Below are 21,667 nucleotides of genomic sequence, written 5' to 3'. Positions count from 1 at the left end.
AGCCTTCCTCACCTTTTCCCCAATCCTTCTATTGAATTTTTTATCTGTTAGCATAGTAAAAAATTTTTTTTTCTTATATTTTATTTATTTTTTTTTACAAACCCTTGTGTCGAGGGCTGACTTTCAATAGATCGCAGCGAGGGAGCTGCTCTGCTACGTATGAAACCCTGACCCAGAAGCAGATCATCTACGAATGGTTTAGCACCAGGTTCCCCACGAACGTGCGGTGCGTGACGGGCGAGGGGGTGGCCGCCTTTCCGGCCGCACCCCAGCATAGTAAAATTTAAAAAATTTTTTATTCTGACCTCAGAAAGTTCCATCTTTATGGTCTTTTACCCCAGCTTTCTTCTTCCTGTATCTTGGCAGTTTCCTCCATGTTTTCTTCTGTTTGCTTGGGTCTCTGTCTTTCCTCTTAGAGGCTTTTCTCAGATATGAGGTGATACTTGGTTTTCTGCTGAGAATTCCAAATAGCAGATAAAATGCTTTGAAGTGTGTGGGAGGAGATGTGAGCCCTCCTGTAGGGTGAGCTGCCTGAACTGTTGAGTATGTTGAGTATGGGAGTCCCTGATGTCAACATCCTTAGATCTTTCCTCTTGGGCCGGTTGGATTCCAGATGCCAACAACCTTAGATCTTTCCTCTTGGGCCGGTTGGATTCCAGACGCTTCCCACCTCCTGTGGAGGGAAAGGGGTGAAGAGGGCTATGTGTCCACAACTTCGGTAAGTCTAGTTCCCCAAATCTATCTCAATGCAGCATCTCTCCCTTTCATCCCCACTTCCAGGCTACCCGCTGCTGCCAGTCTGGAACGTCCTAGGAATTCTGTCATGTAAATCTGGATGGTTCTTGTCTTAGGATGGCCATTTTAAGATTCAGGGTTTTTCGAGTTTGCTAAATCATCATGAACCATTTATCCATCTGCCTTCCAGCTCCCCAAACTTGTTGCTGTCATTCCTTTTTCTTTTTTCGCCATCATTTTAGGTTTGTGCTTGAAAACAAACAAAACACACCATCGCTGTCAACAACAACCAAACCTCTCTTGACGGTTTAGTGGGGTTTGGGGGTGGGAGTGAAATTACATCCATGTGTTCAAGCCCCCATCTTTACCCAGAGGTCTTCCCTCTGTATTTGAAGACAAATCAAAAGGGAGTGGGCATAGGTGAAAGAGAATAAATGTTCAATTATTGTTAGCTATTAGGAAGGACAAATTAGCAAGGAGAGTGATGAATTCTCTGTAAATTGTTTTGTAAAAAGAATTAATGATTAGGGCTTCCCTGGTGGTGTAGTGGTTACGAATCCGCCTGCCAATGCAGGGGACACGGGTTCGAGCCCCGGTCCGGGAAGATCCCACATGCCGCGGAGCAACTAAGCCTGTGCACCACAACTACTGAGCCTGCGCTCTAGAGCCCGCGAGCCACAACTACTGAAGCCCACACGCCTAGAGCCCATGCTCTGCAACAAGAGAAGCCACCCCATGCTCTGCAACAAGAGAAGCTTCTCATTGCATCAATGAGAAGCCCGCGCACCACAACGAAGAGTAGCCCCCGCTCGCTGCAACTAGAGAAAGCCCGTATGCAGCAACGAAGACCCAATGCAGCCAAAAATAAAAATAAATAAACAAATAAATAAATAACTTTATTTTAAAAAAATGAATGGTTGAATGAATGGTCGGTTTCAATCCTTATTTCTATGTAGATGACCACTACAACTTTCTGTTGGATGGCTGTACCTGTTTGTCCCTCTTGCAATGTAAAACATACTCAGGCAAAAACAAAGACAATATGAAAACCACAACAATAAAAAAGTGCATTCATCTTTGCCTCAAACCAGCTGTCCTGCTGCCTAATGTGTTTCTCTTTTTTGGTCTCACTACTGCTGGAGACCTTGAATTACCCGATTCTGCCCCCGCTCTAATCTCCAATGTGCCATTATTTGCCTATTTCTGTCTTCACTTTCCATGGCCACGCCCCCCAACCCTTCTTTTGTGAACCGTGGCCACTGTCTTCTATTTGTTCTCCCTGCCTGTCCTCTCTTATAGCCTTGACCCTGCTTACTCAGTCCTTTTCCTCAGAGCACAGGCTACTCTTCTGTCATGACCATGCATGACTCCCGTTCACCTACCAACAAAGGTCCAATTTCTCGGTCCATTCAGGCTCGGTCCTCAGCCTTCTCTCACCACCCTTATCTCTGAATCCTTTCCAGATGCTGTGCGGTGGCCAAGTGAAAGTCTTGCTCTTGGTAATCGTGTGCTCTTCTGCCTTCAGAGTGTCCCCTCACATTCAGTATACAGCAAGCCTACTTTTCTTGTAAATTCTATACCACCCTGATGAAAAAGCATCCCTGCATCCTCTCAGCCTGAAATCACCACTCATTTTTATCAGGGAAACTTCTGCTCACCTCTTCCTCTCCCACTATAAACAGGTAACTCTACTGGATAAATATAATAATTCCACACAGACCCTCCTCTTAGCTGAGTGAAAGGAACACCTCTAGGCGTCAGAACTGGAGAGGAAGGAGTAGAGAGGGTCTGTAAACCAGAGCTGTTAGGTTGAGTATGGGAGTTAGAGGGAGAATTGAACCCAGATAAAGGCACTCGGGGGTCTTTTTAAAAGTGATACTAAAGTATACTATTCGTACAAAAAGGGGCACACATCATAAGTGTGTGACACTTCGAATTTTCACAAAGTGAGCACATCATGTACGCAGCTCCTACAATGCCCACCCTACACCCAGACAGGAAAGCGGACCCCTCCCTGCATGAAACAGGGACATGGGGGGCTGGTCCTTCTGTGAATTCTAGAAAACTGGCCCTGTAGCCCAGAGAAGGACATGGAAGACTGCCATCTGCCCAGGGCTCTGGACTGGGAATGAAAGCTTGCTGGAAAAAGTCAACTTTCCTGGTTTGAATGTATCTGCAAGGAACAGCACCACGAAGCCAAGAAATGTACATAAACCCCGTGTAAGGCTGGTGGGCCCGCAATCCTGGCAGAGGCAGACCAGAAATGCTTGGGAGGGGGAGGGGCCCTCCCACCACCCCGGCAGCAGAGACCTCTCTGGAGAAAAACACTCTTGCCCCATATGATCTCAGAAAGAATTAGAACCCTTAGGAGAAAATGAATTCATTTAGTCATGTGGGACGTGTCTTAATACTGGCGCAAGAGCTCCAGTTTTCTCTCTACACCGCAGGCAAAGTGAACCTTTTGAACCGTGAGCATGGATCATTCTGTTAGAGGGAGATCACTTGATAAGATGAAGTCTTTCATCACCTAATAGGCCGAAACTCCTTCCCCTCCACCCCACACACTCTGCTCAAGACACGCAGTCTCTTTTTCTGTCCCTCAAGGCCTTGTTATGCGGTGAACTGTGTCGCTCTCTCTCAAAAAAATCCCCCATATGTTGCAATCCTCCCCTCTGGTACTTGGAAACGTGATCTTATTTACCAATAGGGTCTTTGCTGATGTAACCAAGTTCAGATGAGGTCAATAGGGTGAGCTGTTAATCCAATATGACTGGTGTCCTTCTAGAAGGGAAGATGGTTATGGGAAGAGAGACACACAGGGAGAAGGCTACATGAGCACAGAGGCAGAGATCAGAGTGATGCTACAAGGCGAGGAGAGCCAAGGGTTCCTGGCCACTGCCAGAAGCTAGGAAGAGGCAGGAAAGGATTCTCCCGACAGACTGCTGAGCGAGCATGTCCCTGCTGACACCGACTTGGACTTCCAGCCTCAGAACTGGAAGACAATACATTTCTGGTTTTTTTTTTTTTTTTTTTTTTTTTTTTTGTGGTATTTGGGCCTCCCCCTGTTGTGGCCTCTCCCGTTGCGGAGCACAGGCTCCGGACGCGCAGGCTCAGCGGCCATGGCTCACGGGCCCAGCCGCTCCGCGGCACGCGGGGTCTTCCCGGACCGGGGCGCGAACCCGCGTCCCCTGCATCGGCAGGCGGACGCGCAACCACTGCGCCACCAGGGAAGCCCCATTTCTGTTGTTTTAAGCAGCCTGGTTTCTGGTATTTTGTTTCAGCAGCCCCGGGGAACTAATACAAGTCTCAAACGTGTTGTGGAACTTTCTGATCCCTCTACTTGCAAAGCCCTTCCACAGAGAACCTCCCTCACTCCCCACAGGCCCCTGTTCAACTGGCACCTTTGCGGAGAGGCCCTGTCCCACTGCACCCCCGAAACTAACATTTCCTGCCTCTCTCCATTCCTTTGCCTCGTTTATTATTTTTCGTCATGGTTCCTAGTCATAGCTAACCTTATGGATGTATCTTTTGTTTACTGTCTGCCTTGCCTCCTAGAATGTAATTTGTATGAAAGTAGAGATAGTCCTGCCTGACCTAGGCGTGCCCTCCATACATATTTGTTTCATAAATGAATGAGCCACTTGAGAGTACAGTTTATTTTTTTATCCTTCCCAGTATCCGATATAATGCTTTGCTCATAGTAGACTCTCAGAAAACATGTGCAGGGCTTCCCTGGTGGCGCAGTGGTTGAGAGTCCGCCTGCCGATGCAGGGGACGCGGGTTCGTGCCCCGGTCCGGGAAGATCCCACATGCCGCGGAGCGGCTGGGCCCGTGAGCCATGGCCGCTGAGCCTGCGCGTCCGGAGCCTGTGCTCCGCAACGGGAGAGGCCACAGCAGTGAGAGGCCCGCGTACCGCAAAAAAAAAAAAAAAGAAAAAAAAAGAAAACATGTGCAGATGAACTAATAAACCCATCATCACTAGTGGGCTTAAGGCTCTGCGTGGTTAAGAGTGGTAGTCAAAATGCACATCTAGTTGGCCTGGATTTGGTGGCCTCTTTGCTTAAAACAATTGTGGGGACAGTCGGTCAGGTTTCTCTGAGTAATCATCAGAGCTCACCATTTGTCTGCTTCAGGCAGCCACTGTTTCTCTTGCACTGAATGCCCCCATCCTCGCCCTGTTGTTCTGATTAAGGAGACAGAATTGAGTAATCTAAATTTAGTTTGTGTAGCTCAGAGGTGCCAATCATGGCAAATAATGAATTAGGGGATCTCCACGCCCCCCCTTTCCTGAAGCATTGAGCTGAAACCAACAAATTCATTTTATTTAGGAACACAGGCTGAACTCTGAGTGCTGTCTGTGAGAAGAGAATGCTTTCTTCACTAATTAAGTCACCAGAGCTCAGGCAAACCCTCTCCCGGGTGGTGGGAGTGATGCTTATCTGAGTTGGCCCAGAGAATGTGCTTTCTGTTTGTTAAGGGAAGTGGTTATAATTTTGGTACAAATATTTAAGCCAGAAAAAAATGCATTTCTATACACATACATAAAAATATATATATACACATATATATAAATCTCATATAGTTTTATAAATTTCGTTAGCCTTTCAAGGGCTTTCTCGATTTCTTAGTAAAACCCATATTTAGAATTCACATCTTCTGATTTAAGGGCTGTGTTTTCCTATCAGTTTTGAAAAGGACCCATATAAAGCATATTTAATCTGTTTTCACTTCAAAAGAACATAAAAATTTACTCACTGAAAAGCTGTTGTATTTGATGCTTTTTGTAAGAAATAAGCCATAGATTAGAAATAACAAATGTCATGAAGAGCTCTTTGGGGAAAAATAATGAAGTTCTGTTTCCATTTGTAACCTATGAGTCTTAATATGTGTGTCGGGAGGTTTTATACATGAGTATAACTTTGAATGAGTTTTTAAAGAGTCAGTAAAAGGAAAATGAATGAAATGGTGCTGATTCATTTTTTAAAATGTTACTATGTTGAGGTATTTAATAAAGCATGGTTTGCTAGTTCCTTTCTTTTTTCTGGCCAGATACAAATTTAATTTGCCCCAATGTTGATTACATGAGATTTGGCACCTTTATGCCTTGTCACTAATCATCAGCATTTCCCTGGGAGGGACCAGAAGACCCCTGCTATCTCCACTTAGCAGGAGCGGTACAGCACCCGGGATGGAAGGGTGACTTATCCTGAGCCTCCTGAGCCGAGAAGAGCCCACATAGCTCAGTCATTAAAAACCCTTGGCTTTTTCTACTTCCCTGGCCTTGTCGACACTTTTTCCAGCACAGCATTTCAAACTGTAGAGGCATTTTGTGTAGTTGATTTAAAAGCAATGGGTTTAGGCTTTAGGTAGAGGAGTATATTATCTATAAAGATCACCTCTTCAAAGGGCAAATTAAACTAATGTAATTTTCATTCTGAGAATGGAGAGCTAGCAAAATGTATAGGAAAGCAGTTGATACCAGGAGCAAGTTTTACTGTCTGTTTCTCAGGGAACACCTCTTGCCTGATTTGAAGATCGTGTAGATAATATGAAAGGCAATCCATTTAAGCTGACATTTTACACCAAGCTGATAACCAGAAAGAGGACCCTCTTTAATAATAAATAAACGAATTCAATCAAGAGCATACATTTTAGCTACAGAAAACTGGTTTTACACTCAATCTAGATTCCATTTTCCTGGAATGTTCCACGTGGCTTGCCCCCTTACTTCCTCAGGTCTTTGCCCAAATGTCAGTGAGGTCTTCTCTGACCCATCTATTTCAAATTGCACTAGCCTCCCCTCCCTCGTCTCCCTTACATCGCTTCATTCTTCTAACGCTCATCATCACCCTAAATACTACATATTGTGATTATTTTCTGCCTCTCCCCTAATCCCTATGTAAGCCCTTGTCTGCTCTGTTCACTGCTGTTTTCCCAGTGCACACAGTAGGTGCTCAATACTTGTTCAGTGAATGAAAGAATGGTGCCTGACACCTTTCTATTCCAAAGGTTGGTCTTGTACTTCGAGACGCACTGAGCGTTAGGGCCAGATGGGCAGGCGGAGGTGAGGGAATGTAGCAAGGGCTAGAAATGAGTGGCGCACCTGTTCTGTGCGCAGGATTGGGGCCAGGTGGTCACCCTGCGAAGTTGCACAGACATGATACTGACGAACCTCACCGTACCAGCCCTCCAAAAAATGCATTTTGCCGGACTGGCCTTCACTTTTCCTAATGCTATCATGTTAGCAGCCTAATGTTTGCTTTCTGGTCCCAGTTGTCAAACTCTGCTGCATAGAGATACTACAGAGGAGCTTAACAAGTATGTCATGAGTGACTGATATAAAATAATTCCTTTTCTCATTCTGAAAACAAAGCAAAATAAAACAGGCCTAGTTACAGTTGTGCTGTAACTAGGCCACAAAACTGGAGAATTGAGGCAAAAGCATTGTCATATGTAAGTAATAGTAGTGGAAATGTCAAGAAAGTTCTTTGCACAGTCGTGGCTGCAGTTCCTGCCTTGGTCAGATGGGCGCATGCAACCAGGGCGTTCGTTCAGGGCGACCCGCACGGATTTTTGGTGGTTTGGGTGGAAGGTGCCAATGGCACAGCCTGGGACCCTTTCTTACTCTGGGGACCTCTTTTCAGCGGGGCGGGCTCCCGGGGAGGGGCGTGTCTCCACCTGGCCCCGCCCCTGAAGCCCCGCCCCGGCCCGGCACCAATGAGCGGGCGCACAGCCCGGGCGCCGGGAGGGGCCGCGCCTGATAAGGAGGCGTGGGTGGTGGGTGCTGAGGTCTGCTGCTAGCGGTTGGTGGGGCTCGCGCCTGGGTGTGCTGCCGCGGGAGGAACCCAGGTCCCGGGCCGAGGCTGCCCCGGGGATGGTTTTAGTCGGCACAAACATGGCTGCGGCCCTGCGATCTGCAGGCGTCCTGCTCCGCGATAGGCGTAAGTGGGGCTGTCGCGGCCGCCGCCGAGGCGGGGACAGCGGGCAGCTGGCGCCGGGGTCCCCGGGCCTGGGAATTTTCAAGGAGCGGCGGCGGGCTGCGCAGGAAGCTGCCCGCGACGGGGCGAGGGGCGGAGAAGGGATCCGGAAAGGGGCGCTCCTCTGGGAGGGGCGAGAGTGGGGTACGTGGGTCCCCCGAAGACCCTGAGAGGCCGCGGGACGGGTCCCGGAGTCACCTCGGTCAGCTGGGTGGCCGTGAGCAGTGGCTGAATTTCTCAGAGCCTTAGTTCTTATCTGTAAAATAAGAATAATGATAATCGCAGTATTGTTGTGATTTCGGGAGGCAGAGCGTGTTAAGGGCCTACCACAGAGACAGTACCGTTGGCATCATTATCCTCATTATCACCATGGGCGTCTATCCTGGGGTTCCCTTTCTGGTGGTGGAGGTCACACTGTGCCCACTGCTGCCCTGGCCCCTGGCATCACCCGGTGCTCACTTGTCCTTGGCAGCAGGACCCACAGCGGGGCAGCTCAGGCTAGTATTTTCTAGAGATATTTGGAGAAGAAATAAGACCCATGGACAACCCCACACGTTTCTGATACAGACGTGAATGTAGGTTGTGTCCACAGGATGAGCGGTCGGGACTCTGGTTCAGACACACCTGGCTGGGTCACTAGCTCTGCAGCATTCCTGTGACCGCCCTGAGTGAGGCATTCACCCCAGCTTGAGCTTTGCTAAACATATAAGAAGGTAATACCTCATAGGCTTGCCGTGAAGATTAGCAGGATACAGGTTAAGCCTGTAGCACAGTCCCTGGCACACAGTAGATACATAGATAACCTCAAAATGCTCAGTTATTAGTATGTAAAAGGCTGCCACCTACTAAGATGCTTAATTCGTATATTTGAATGATGACTGGACACAGACCTGACTTATTTTTCTAAGAAATTCCCTAATTCATCAATCTGTCACCTACTGAGAAGGAGTGGAGAGTCTACTCTGAACCTCCATATCTTATTACAGGTGCCTTATGCTGGGAAAATAATAAGGACCTAGTGTCCAATGACAATCAGGTCACTAAGGGTAGTGGGAAACGAAAGACATTATCTTTTAAGAAAAGGAAGCACAGTGCCAGTAACAGGGCTGAAAGAAGTATCATATTAGTCTTTTCTTTCACTGACCCTTCCTGTGGCAAAGAAAGTCTGACAGCCTCTAGAGTTGAGGTCATAGAACAATATGAGAAACTTTAAATGCTTTGTTGTCCAGGTTATAAGTAACCAAGTGGAAGGATTCAGAAACCACAGCAGTAGTAGATTTGCAGTTCAATTGAATTACAGACTCTGATTTTAGATGTAGTTATAATAATTTAATTATCTTGTTTTATATGAAGGGATTAACATCTGGGTTAGAAGAAATTGAGTAGTATTTCTCAAAATGAATTCTCAAAGTAGAAAAGCAAAGTTTTACACTCTATGTTTTTTAGCATAGTACAGAATTAATAAGAAGCTCCCTAGTATATATGTATATATTATATACATATATTTTAGAAAGTTAATAGAATAAAGAACTATTGTTTCTTTGTGATGTATTCTTTCCAGATATTTTACGTTAGGCATATATATCTTTTGTAATTGGAAAAAACAAATCTAGAATAATAAAGAATATCAATGTTTAAATTAATACATTAGAACATTCTGGCTCCATACTAGAAAAATAACAATCTTTTTCTTAAAGCCTCCCCTCCCCAAGTGTTTATTAATAGTTACAATCTAGAAACTTATTTCTGTTAATTTTTTTTTTTTTTTTTTGTGGTATGCGGGCCTCCCTCTGCTGCGGCCTCTCCCGTTGCGGAGCACAGGCTCCGGACGCGCAGGCCCAGCGGCCATGGCTCACGGGCCCAGCCGCTCCGCGGCATGTGGGATCCTCCCAGACCGGGGCGCGAACCCGGTTCCCCTGCATCGGCAGGCGGACGCGCAACCACCGCGCCACCAGGGAAGCCCCTCTGTTAATTTTTAAAATGATACTTATGTTTATAAGGACCTTTTGAAATAATCTTCATCTCCTGTGTGATAGAAAAGGGCTGTATTAGGTACTTGTGTATCTTGTTTTCTACCCTCCCACGTACCATCCCCAAGCATCTAAAATATTAAATAATTTGGTTTTGGAGAACCACTTGATACCCATGAACTTCTTAAGTCACAGGTATACTTTTGAATGATTCACCTATTGGTTGTGTCCAGGAATTAATGAAGTTTTGTTTTCTTAAATCATCTTCTTTTCTGCATATCTCTTGGTTTTATAGCTTTTATTGTTTGTAGGCCTTCCAAAGGTAGACCAGTTGTCCATGCCAAGAGTAGGGTTAGAATTACCTGGTCTTAGTTCATAAGTGGGCAGATCCTTACTACTGAGTGTTCTTACTTCATGCATTGTGCCAGACGCTGTTCTTGGGGCTGGACATAGATTTTTAAAAATTTTCCTAATCTTTACAACAGCCCTGCAAGTTTGGCCTTATCACTATTTTACAGATGAGAAAAGTGAGGCTTGGAGTAGCTCAGTGAGTTGCCCAATTACTGTCACACAGCTTGTTTGGTCCTATCTGGAATTTCTGCTCAGATCTCTCTAGTTCCAGAACACACTCTACACCACACGATGCTGCCTGTGCCTTCGAATTTCTCTTAAGCTGTGAGCTGAGTGTATTCAGGAGTCTCATTTGGTTCTTTGAATAATTACTTTAAACTCCTTTAGCTAGATTAATACTAATAATTTGGTAGGAGATACTCTGTTTTTCTAGAGTCTTCAGATCATCAAGGGAGAGGAGTGTTTTAGAGAAGTCCTTGAGAGGTGGGTGTGTTAACCCTATGTCCTGAGCAGAAAGGATCCATCATTAGCAGCATCACCTTCTTTGAGAATTTATTTAACCTCAGAGAATAGAATTTTGTAAGTAGAGGGCATGGCAATAGTTTTCGGCAGCTTGAAAAGCTACCAGCTCCCAAACTGTACTAAGCAGTACTAACGTACTGGTTGGAGACTCTAGTCTCATCCTTATTCCCCACCCCCACCCCACCCCCTTTTAAAGTTTGCAGGAGGAAATCTTATTATATTACCAGCAGTCAAATTATGTAATGCCAAAGTTCTATTCTGATACCCCATGGAATCTGATATAACCTCATTTATATAAGGAATTGCAGACATCGCAGCTTGATTGAGAACCTGGTTAAATCTCATCGTGCAGTTCAGAATTGAACTTGTCTAAAATAAGGAGGTGTGAGTTGGTTTGAGACTTCATGTGAGCGGAATTGAAGTTCTTTATGTCACTCTTTGCACTTCCGCTTTGAGTTAATAAGGGTTATTCAGCTCAAGCTCATGTAATTGGCTCTGTTGGGAATGTGCACAATCTGGATAGTTGGAAATCTAAGTGGCCTGGAAATATCATTCTCCTGTATTTTATAGACCTGCTAGGTGATAAAAAAAAAAGAAAAAAATCAGAGAAGGTGTAGTCCCTATGCTCTAGACGCTTACCAAGGAAAATAGTACTGGTACCAATTATATGAGGCAGGCCCTGTGAAGAGTGCTTCACTGGTCTTATCTGCTGTCATCTTTACAAGGATGCAGATAGCAGGGTTTCACCATTTTACAGCTGGGGAAACTAAGGCTCAGAAAGATTATAACCCAGCCCCAGTTACATTACTAGTAAGTGGGAGAACTGGATTCAGAGTCAGGTCCACGGGTCCACAGCCCGGGTTCCTCACCAGAACACCTTTGACTCATAAGGAGGAGGAAGGTAGAAGGAGACTGATCTCAGGCTGGTTTCAGACCTGCTGGTTTGAGACTGGGGAAGGGAGGTTGTGTGTATACTCTGGGGCACGGTAGTAACTACTGTCCTGCATTGCCATCTTGAGTACCTACTGTGTGGTTTCAGTTTAATTTCACTCTGTGTTGTTTAAGGATGAATACCCTTCATGCTATAACTGGTTATGGCCCATGGACTCCTCGATTCAGATAGGCTCTCCAGGCCCACAACTAACTTTGTGGTGCCCAGGACAAGACCCGTAGACAGCAAGCTAACAGACTGTGAATTCTGTTCTGTTCTGCTCTGCTGACAAATAGACCTTTTGCTAACGGCCTGGAAGGGTGAACTCTTGAACTCTTCACAGTTCCTACAGAAATGCCGCAGCCTTGAGAAAGTTGCCTCGGGCGGGCCGACTTCCCTGCTTCTCTTCCCACTCCTGGCCTGCCCGGCATGGTGAAGAGTCTTGTGCATACTCCAGTGTGTATGTATGTGTTCAAGCTCCATTCTTGACCCTATGAAGAGCCACCAGTTGGCTGTCCTCCAGATCAAGAATTGCTTATACTGATGGTGAGATCTGCCATCAGGAGGATGGATGCAGGAAAGAGGCCTGCGCCGGAGCCTGGAATTGGAGCTTTTGGGGCAGGGAATTCTGAGGTCCTGGGTCCTGGGAGCCTGGTCAGGAATGGGAGGGGCATAGACTCTGGGGGTCCATGAATCCTTGGCCATGCAGATGGCATACCCCATGGGGCAGGGTGCAGCAGGAGGCGGACCAGAATCGGCCCTTGAAAGCAGAACACCTCCGTCCCCCGGCCCTTGTCAGAGTCCAAGGGCAATTCTGGGGTTCTTAGTTCTGGTACCATATTGGAGAAGGCTAGGAGGCAGATATGAGATATGTGCAAGTGGTGGAAAACTGGCCCAGTTTCCACTCCTTAAATCAGTGGCTCTTAACCTTTTCTGCAGGCTCCTCACCTTTCCTATGAGCAGTATGCTGCCATCATAACATGCAGTGATCTCATGAGGGATCATATCAAAAGCGGCGGCCAAGGCAGTGAGAGGAGGTGTGTGTTGGCTTCTAAAAAGCCTCCATGCAAGTCCTGTAAGCCATCCTAGGGGACGCCATCCCACCCCCTCAGAGAGGTCTTAAGAGCCTTCACCCACCTGCAGTGAAATGCTGGGGAAATCACCTCTGCTGTAGCATCTCTTTAAATTTTAGATCCAGGAATTATGCTCTGAGGACCTCTTCAAAAGCAGTTACTTTCCAGCTAGATTTCATGCTGCCACTTTTATTTTGTCACAGTGGTATATGGTGGCTCAAGGGCCTGTCAGCCACGGAGGTGCCAGTCAGGTGCAGCCACAGCAGCAGCCACCACAGAAACAGCCCAACGTGCCAGAAGCCCCAGATCTCAAGTTCAGCCGGGGAACAGGTATGAGTCTAATTTTAGGTACTAATAAGGATTTCTCTTTCTTGACGCAAACACTGGTGGATACCAGCTACCTAGGAGGAGAGATGTTGGGAAAACTCAGTATGTAAGGAGTGGTATGTTATTTTCTTGGCTTCCTTCTGATAGCTGTTAAACTTATAGATTTCACCCCCAATTAAGGCTTTAAAAGTGTTTTTGAATTTTGACAGATTTTTACATTTTCTATTAAAATTTTTTTTCCCAGCTTTATTGAGGTCTGGTTGACAAATAAAAATCCCACAGGGCTTTTGTTAAAGGACACAGAGTTGAGTACAAACAGTCTGCAAATCGTGTGGGAATTTAGTTTTGGAATATGTCCCATAACAGAAATTATGTGTATGCTGGAAATATGTTTATGAACCTAACATAATTATACTTATGAAATACATCTCCTGTGCAGGAAAAGCCATAACTAATCCGCCAAGAATTTCTGTAGTAAACTGTTAATGCAGTGAATATTATTGTAAATGACATAATGTGATTTACAGTTTATTAAAGAAACAAAGTACGTTCCTCTGCTGTTTGCGGGTGGACGCCAGCAGGCATGGCGTTGCTACTGGGTGTCCTCTTCAATATCAGAGGCCACAGCTGTTTTCAAGTCTTCCTCTGGTACAGAGGCAACAGAAGACTGTAAAGGTCGCTTTTTAGATGAGTACACAGATAGGAGTAACGCACTTTAACACTGGGCAGAGAGAAAGAAAGAAAGTAGCTGTGAACTATTAACGCCTTGACCTTTCTGGTAGACCAGATGTTCTACGAGAGCTTTATAGCTTTGAAAATAGTCATATTTTGTGTTTGTTACTTTTCATTGTGTGATCCTGGGTATGATGCTGGAGCACTTAGTGAACTGAGGTTTGTTGGGGATAGGGCGGTAGGGTGGGGTCCCAAATCATCTCCTTTCCACTCTCGCGCCTCCTGAAAAACCACACGTGGGAAGGGAGACAGGAAGCACGGACACTGTCTCCATCCTGGGGGCATGTCCAGCAGGACGCCCCTCCTCCTTGCCCCCCACGGCCCCTCTTTTCTCACCTCAGCCATAGTACAAAGTGCTTTTAGTATTTAGGGTTTGGGGTAAGTATTTGGTGTAAACTGAAGAACTGATTGGATGTGGAACCCTGGGAGAAAAATTATTTCATTACTATGTTATCCTAGTGGCAAAAGTCAACAACATAAATCACCTTAAGATAAAATTATTAAAATTGAATAAAAATCTAAAAAGACTCCCAAATTCTAGTAAGTAACTTTATGTCATATTTATACAAAAGAAATCGGTTCATTTTAGAAAATACAGACAGGAAAAAAAAATCACTGATAATCTCACCACCCAGTATTTTGTCTCTATACCTGTATCTATTAATATTTACTCAGTATATATTTATCAAAATGTGATAATACTACATATATTATTTTTATAACTTCCTCTTTTTATTTAATGTCTACGACATAACTATAAAAAGTCTACATAATTTTAATAGCCTAAGAGTATTTTATTAAATCTTAATTTATTTATCCAATCTCATGTTATGGGGCACATAGGTTATTTCTGGGTTTTAGATATTAGAGATGATGAAGTGGTGAGTGTCTTTGTGAATCATTCTGATGCCAGATATGATGAAGGCTTTGTGCTGCTTAGTGCTCAGACTACTTTAGACAATACTACACTACAAATTTGTCTGCAAAGGGCTGAATGGTACATGTTTTCAGACTTTGTGGGCCATTTGGTCTTGTTTGCTGCTATTCACCTCCCTCGTCATAATGTGAGAGCAGCCACAGGTGATACGTAAACAAATGAGTGGAACTCTGTTCCAATAAAACTTTTTAAAAAAAAATTAATTTATTTTATTTATTTATTTTTGGCTGTGTTGGGTCTTTGTTGCTGTGCATGGGCTTTCTCTCGTTGCAGTGAGTGGAGGCTACTCTTCGTTGCGATGCGTGTGCTTCTCATTCAAGTGGCTTCTCTTGTTGCAGAACACGGGCTCTAGGTGCACGGGCTTCAACAGTTGTGGCTCACGGGCTCTAGAGCGCAGGCTCAGTAGTTGTGGCGCACGGGCTTAGTTGCTCCGTGGCATGTGGAGTCTTCCCGGACCAGGGCTCAAACCCGTGTCCCCTGCATTGGCAGGCAGACTCTTAACCACTGCGCCACCAGGGAAGCCCTGTTCCAATAAAACTTTATTTACAAAAGCAGGCAGGGGGTGTGTGGGCAAATTTGGCCCATGGACTGGAGTTTGCCAAACCCTGTTCTAGAGGCAGCACAGATCCTCCGGCCAATTACATCTTGGAGATTTAATGAAGAGCTGGGATTTGTTTTTTATCTTGATGCTGACTATATATAGTAGAATAGAATTAATCTGTTCCTTTGTTAATTGATGAGCTTAAGTTTTGGTTTGTCCAATTAATAGTTCAAAGGAAAAACCTCATATTTTGAGAGTGCAAGAATATAAATGGCAAAATGTGGCAACCTTTTCAAATGAGAAGCTTTCAATATGTTTGCCGTATACGCTTTTACGTTCAAACAAGGGGAACTCGACCATTCAGACTCTGGTGTCAGATTTTCTGTGTCCAGAGGGGAGAAGAGACAGCGACCCTTGACTAAAGCTTTGCAGTTCACATTCGGGAATAGAGGGGTGTTGGACTAGGGCTCCCTCATGCGCCATTTGTCACGCACAATGCAGTTTTGAATTAAGTGCAAGCGTATCTAGGTATTTTCAAATCGTGTGTTTCTTTCATGTATAAGATCAACATGGTTTGCAAAACATGGGTTTGCAGGGCAGAATAACATCCCATTTAAAGCCACTCTTGTTCTGAGCTCAGGTGTTATAGATGAAAAACAGTTCTAAATCCCGTTTGCACATTGATGCCCTCTGTGGCTTAGGTAAGTCTCTTAGCGTGGGGTTTCTTAACCAGTAATCTGTTAACTGGCAGCAATCCATGGCAAAATGCACTTAATTTATTGTGAGTCACAGCTTTTGAGGGTGAGAGACAGAATCCCAGAACACCAGTGGCCTAAGTAGAAAGAGTAAGGGAATATTTCAATTTCACAATATAATGAATCTGGAATTTTCAGGTACCAAGAAAACAAAACACCAGTTTGTTAATTCATTGATAGGACTTCTGGCCCAAGGGGGTAGAAAAGTTATGGAACCACAACTTCAAAGTGGTTGCTTGGTTTAGTAAAAAGAGATTAAACCCCTTTCCTCTAACACAGTGGTTCTGAACAGAGGGTGGGATGCGGGATCATCTTTTTCCCCCGGGACGTATTTGGCAATGTCTGGAGACATTTTTGGTTGTCACAGCTGGGGTAGGGTGTGTGCTATTGCCATCTAGTAAGTAGAGGCCAAGGTTGCCGCTAAACCTCCTGCAAAGCACAAGACAGTCCCACAGCAAAGGATTATCCAGCCCCCAATGTCAGCAGTGCTGAGGTCAAGAAACCCTGGCCTGAGACAGTGATGTGAAAAGTGAACTTGGTTAATCTATATAATGGGGTCTAAATTAGAAAATCCCTGAGTTCATTGTAATGCAGCACTTCCCTTTCCCCAGGAATTGGTTCTTATTTTGACAACTTAGGCTGAGAATTCAGATTTCTACTTCATCCACCTATACTATGTTTGATCAAGAAAATGGTTTCTACTTGTATAAATTTGACACACTCTGTTACCTAAAATTATTGCCAAACATTATTAACATTTTTTTAAAAATTACAATTAAAATGTCATCATATCATTAGCTTTAGAACACTTTAAGAGCAATCTTCCAAACGAGACCCATCTCAGCAGGATTGCTGCAGTCACTGCATTAGCTAGAGGTGGTCTTGACGTAGGAGATTTAGAAAATAGACCCCTCGGCATTTGTAATAATGGTGTTTTAAATCAACATCAGGCTGCTTATTCCTCGGCTGCTTTATCAAGAGTGAATGGAGAGGATACCCATACGATGGAATATTATTCAGCCATGAAAGGGAAGGAAGTACTGATTCATGCTACAGTATGGATGAACCTTGCAAATTTTATGCTAAGTGAAAGAAACCAGACACAGAAGGCCACATATTGTGATTCTATTTCTGGGACTAGGCAAATCCATAGGCCCAGAAAGTAGATTAACGGTTGCCAGGGGTGAGCGAGAGGGAGAATGGGGAATGGCTGTCACGGATAAGTGGGGTTTTGGGGGCTGAGGAAAATGTTTAGGAATTAGATAGCTGTAATGGTTGCCTAAACTTGTGCCTATATTAAAAACCACCAAATTGTACAGTTAAAAAATGAACAGGTGTTATGGTATGTGAATTATATCTAAATGTTTACAGTGCACAAAAAGAAATAAAAAGGATGAGTGGAAGAAACACTCCTTGTCCTTTCTTTTCGCCACCGGCAGCCTCTTTCACTCCTGTCACATGGGGAAAGACAGGCCCGCAGTTCTCCACGGTCCCATCTCAGGCTTTGACCTTGTGGTTCCGACCAGAGTCATGGTCTTCTGGTGGCTCCCCGAAGCTCAGGGGAGACCCTTGGTCCTGCTCTGGCTCCATCTTGCCTCCTGGCTGGTTTAGGAATAGAGAACTCCTCCTGGCCTGGCTCCCTTCGGCGGTGCAGGCCTCAGAGCTGTTCTGGATTTTATAAGTTTACATTTTTGCATAGTCCTTTTAAAAAAAAATTTCCCAGAAGCTGCTTGACTTTCTTTTTGTTTCCTTTTGCTCATCCAGTGGTTGATTCTTTAGCCTGGGACTAATTTGAATAATTCAGAACAGTGTTTTACAGGAATTACCCAAGTGGCGGGTTTTAGATGAGGGATGGCGAGGTGAGTATAAAGTGAGAAATGTAGTTTTTCACAGCAGGGGACACTGAACAGGAGTAAAGGCAGGCTCTGGAGAAGGAAGCAGAGTAGCAAGAAATAATTTAAGCCATTAATAATCTAATAATTAACTAAAGAGAAGGGAGTAAATAAGGGCGTGAGAGATGGGCTGGTAGTTTACTGGGGAGGTTTAAAATTTTAGGGAAACCCACGGCTCCTCTGTGTAGAATAGAACCTACTGTTTGTGCCAGCTTATGCTGAATAAGTACATTATGCACTTAATTCTCAAAATAACTTTTTGAGGTAATTGGTGGACTCTCTATTTTACAGATGAGGAAACTTAAGCTTGGAGAGATCAGGTAACCTGTGTAGGCACGAGGCAGTCATGTGAACAAGTGTTTCAGCCTCAGGACAATTTTAGGTTTACACCTTGACCCTCAGTCCTCAAAGAATGGGATCTTTGTTCAGGGCTGACAGTTTAATAGAGGAATATTTGGAGCCCAGGGAAAGTCTAGGGACAGGGATGGAGCTAGGAGGTGATGGTCAGAGTCTGAGCTGGGACCTTGGACTGTGCAGAGCTGGAGGCCTCATGTGTTCACTGTGATGGCAGTGAAGAGATCTGTAGCTTTCCATCTTTGCATTGAACAGATTAGATGAGAGTTTGCTGGCAGAAACAAAATTCTACCCTAGAAGTGTTACACATCAGCTGTTGCCTTTTGATTTATGTAGGAAGCCGAAAACTGGAATATTAATGCTGAACATGGGAGGCCCGGAAACTGTCGGAGAAGTTCACGACTTCCTTCTGAGGCTCTTCTTGGATCGAGACCTCATGACACTTCCTGTTCAAAAGTAAGATACATGTAAATGGCCTATACTTATCCATAACCTGTGCGGTGCATTTTGCCTTCCATGTATCTCAGTTCTGTAGTTAAAAAATAAATAAATAAACGGTTTTAGTGCACATCTGGTAGTGCTAGAGCAGCATTATTATTTTCTATTAGTTATGAGAAGGCTACGACGTAAGAAGAATTGTAGGGGAGAGAGAAAGCAAGTTAGCGAGGATTCCCCTTGGGCCGTTTCCTCCCCAGAGCTCTGGAGATTGCAGCGGTCTGGCCACAGCTGAAGGAGCTTTAAAGATGTATTTGTACTTTGTACTTAACTGTCTAACACTCAGGGAAGCAATGAGTATTATTCATTTGTGCTGTGAAGTTGAGTTCTTGCTGTCCTTCCCTTCCTTTCATTCTTCCCTCCCTCCTTCTTTCTCTTCTTCTTTCTTTCTTTATTTTTCTGGGGGTATGATTGATATTTGTTGTCTATTGTGATGTATATGACTGAGTTTCACAATATCTTTTTTAAAAAATTGGAGTATAGTTGCTTTACAATGCTGTGTTAGTTTCTGCTGCACAGTGAAGTGAGTCAGCTCTATGCATACACATCTCCCGTCCCTCTCGGACCTCCCTCCCACACCCCTCCCCCATCCCACCCTTCTAGGTCACCCCAGAGCACCCAGCATAGGGTTTTTTAATAAAAAAAATTTATATATGCATATGATAAAAAAATGCAAATAGTTAATAAGTGTTTATAGTAAAAAGCAGGTGTTTCTTTCCCCTTGGACTCCAGCCTCCCACTTACCCACCCCGGAGGTAAGCACTGTTAGGTCCAGAAATAGTCCAGGCACATCCAGGTGTATATATACATGCACACACACACACACACACACACACACACACACACACACATACACACATCCCCCCCTTTTTTACACAAACGTGAATGTACTTATGTACATCATTTGGCACTTTGCTGTTTTTTTTTTTTTTTTAACTTAATTTATCTTGGAGATTATTCCATAACAGATTATATAGATCTGGCTCATTCTGTTTTCATGACTGTATGCAATTGCATTGTATGGTCATACCTTAATTTATTTAACCAGTGCCTCACTGACGGACACTTAGGTTGTTTTCAGTGTTACAATGAACATTCCTGTGCATACATCTTTGCTCACATGGGCAAGTATATCATAGTATTAACATGCATTTTCTTAAATAAGAGGGCTGTACGCTGCCTAATGTCTTGTACCTCCTAGTTCCTATTAGGTGCAGGATCAAGAGGTGTTAGGTTAGTAGCTAGCACACAGCCAGGTGCTCTGCACAGGTGTCTGGGCTCCTGAATCTTCAGGGCCTGCTGCTAGAACAGCTTGTAGGGCAGGGTGGATACTCCTCAGAGGCTGTCTTGTTCTCTCTCTCTAATCTGGGCCGAAAGAGCTGGCTGGTGTCAGTGACCTCGAGCTTCTGTTTTTTGTTGTTGTTGTTGTTTGTTTTTTTGCGGTACGCGGGCCTCTCACTGTTGCGGCCTCTCCCGTTGCGGAGCACAGGCTCCGGACGCGCAGGCTCAGCGGCCATGGCTCACGGGCCCAGCCGCTCCGCTGGCATGTGGGATCTTCCCGGACCGGGGCACGAACCCGTGTCCCCTGCATCGGCAGGCAGACTCTCAACCACTGCGCCACCAGGGAAGCCCCGAGCTTCTGTTTTTAAAGGCTTGATCTTAATAGGCTCTTCTTAAAATTTTGCTTATCTCTCTGTTTTTTTTAATTGAGTAGAAAATGTTTCTGAGGTTGCTTAGCTGGAATAAAATGATTTCAATGTTCAATGATTTAGTAAGCTGGGACCATTCATTGCCAAACGCCGAACCCCCAAAATTCAGGAGCAGTACCGCAGGATTGGAGGCGGATCCCCCATCAAGATGTGGACTTCTAAGCAAGGGGAAGGCATGGTGAAGCTGCTGGATGAGTTGTCCCCGCACACAGGTATGGTGTTTCTCAACTCACATCTCACTAGGTTTGTTCTTTCAGAGGATACTTATGAAATTCACAACACTGTTGGAAGCCAAATGCAATTCTGGGTACCAGCAGCTCTCGATTTGCAGGGGTGCCTACGTGATGCCCGGCCGCTGAACTCAGTTCTTGCGGCATTTTCCTTTGTCCCCAGATGTATGCCTTTTCTATTACTTCCTTACGTTACGAATTAAAAAGCTAAAGTTTCGGAACATTAGTCTCAAAAGGAAGTTGGAGGCGTGTGTTAAGTTGAGCTGGATTGTAAGGAAGAGGCTACCTACCATGAAGAAAAGATGCGTATATCATCGTCCTGGAAAGAAGTCTTTGGGAAATAGGTTGAGGCTGCTGCTATGGTTGTTTCTTTCTGTGTGGATGACTAATTAGATCAGCATTTAGAGCCGAATTAGCTAGCTGCTACTGCAGCCATGAGGCTCTAAGCAACTTTCAGCAACCGCTTTCAGCTCTTGGCAATACCATGATCGTGGGTCATTTAAGTGCCTCGCTGGGCATGGCACTAAAAAGAGGATTGCACACATCTGGTGACTGTTCTCTGAGAACCTCTAACGCAAATTATAACGTGCAGAATGAAACATTAACTACACGAAGGAACTCTAAGTGCCGTATTTAATTGCATTCAAGACACCACTGATTGCAGGACGCACCATTGTTTTTATATGATACGAAGACACAAGACCTCTGTCAGTTAATTTTGAGACGGTGTCCGTTGTAGACCAATATAAGGTGTTAAAACAAATAATGTGCATCTTAGGACACATGAAATGTGTTCCTTGCAGACAGTTTAGGGCTCAGGCTCAAGACAGTGTGACACAGTGGGGCCCCTCAAGGAGAGCAGCCCCGCTAGGCAGGAGCAAAAGCGTTTCATTGAGCATCAGCTCGAGCTGCTCTCAGAATCCACTGTTTGTGTCACACACGGGACAAAGGGCTCCAGCCCTTGGCAGAGCATCTCACTTGGAAAATTGTTCAGTTGTGCTTTTTTTTTTTTTTTTTTTTTTGCCATGCAGCATAATGATTTCATTCACATTCATCATGAAATGATTACCACAAGAAGTTTAGTGGACATCTATGATCTCATATAGATACAAAATTAAAGAAATAGAAAAAAAAAT

At 44.7% G+C, this 21,667-nt stretch overlaps 1 protein-coding gene across 2 annotated transcripts in view; it reads left to right on the top strand.

The window, feature by feature from the left end:
- Positions 1-7,524: 7,524 nt before the first annotated feature.
- FECH (ferrochelatase) overlaps positions 7,525-21,667 on the top strand; it is a 40,362-nt gene continuing 26,219 nt past the window's right edge. The window contains exons 1-4 of one of the 2 annotated variants that reach the window (XM_007101454.4): positions 7,525-7,676; positions 12,763-12,889; positions 18,434-18,553; positions 20,365-20,513. In XM_007101454.4, coding sequence (XP_007101516.1) covers positions 7,610-7,676; positions 12,763-12,889; positions 18,434-18,553; positions 20,365-20,513 — 463 coding nt within the window. In that variant the 5' untranslated portion in view covers positions 7,525-7,609. The remainder of the gene's footprint in view (positions 7,677-12,762; positions 12,890-18,433; positions 18,554-20,364; positions 20,514-21,667) is intronic. The other variant, XM_007101456.4, reaches the window with a different exon arrangement.

The sequence above is a fragment of the Physeter macrocephalus genome, chromosome 19, assembly GCF_002837175.3.
Source record: "Physeter macrocephalus isolate SW-GA chromosome 19, ASM283717v5, whole genome shotgun sequence".
Classification (NCBI taxonomy): domain Eukaryota; kingdom Metazoa; phylum Chordata; class Mammalia; order Artiodactyla; family Physeteridae; genus Physeter; species Physeter macrocephalus.
The sequence above is the reverse complement of the archived record's forward strand: the minus strand, read 5'-3'. Positions and strand labels throughout refer to the sequence as shown.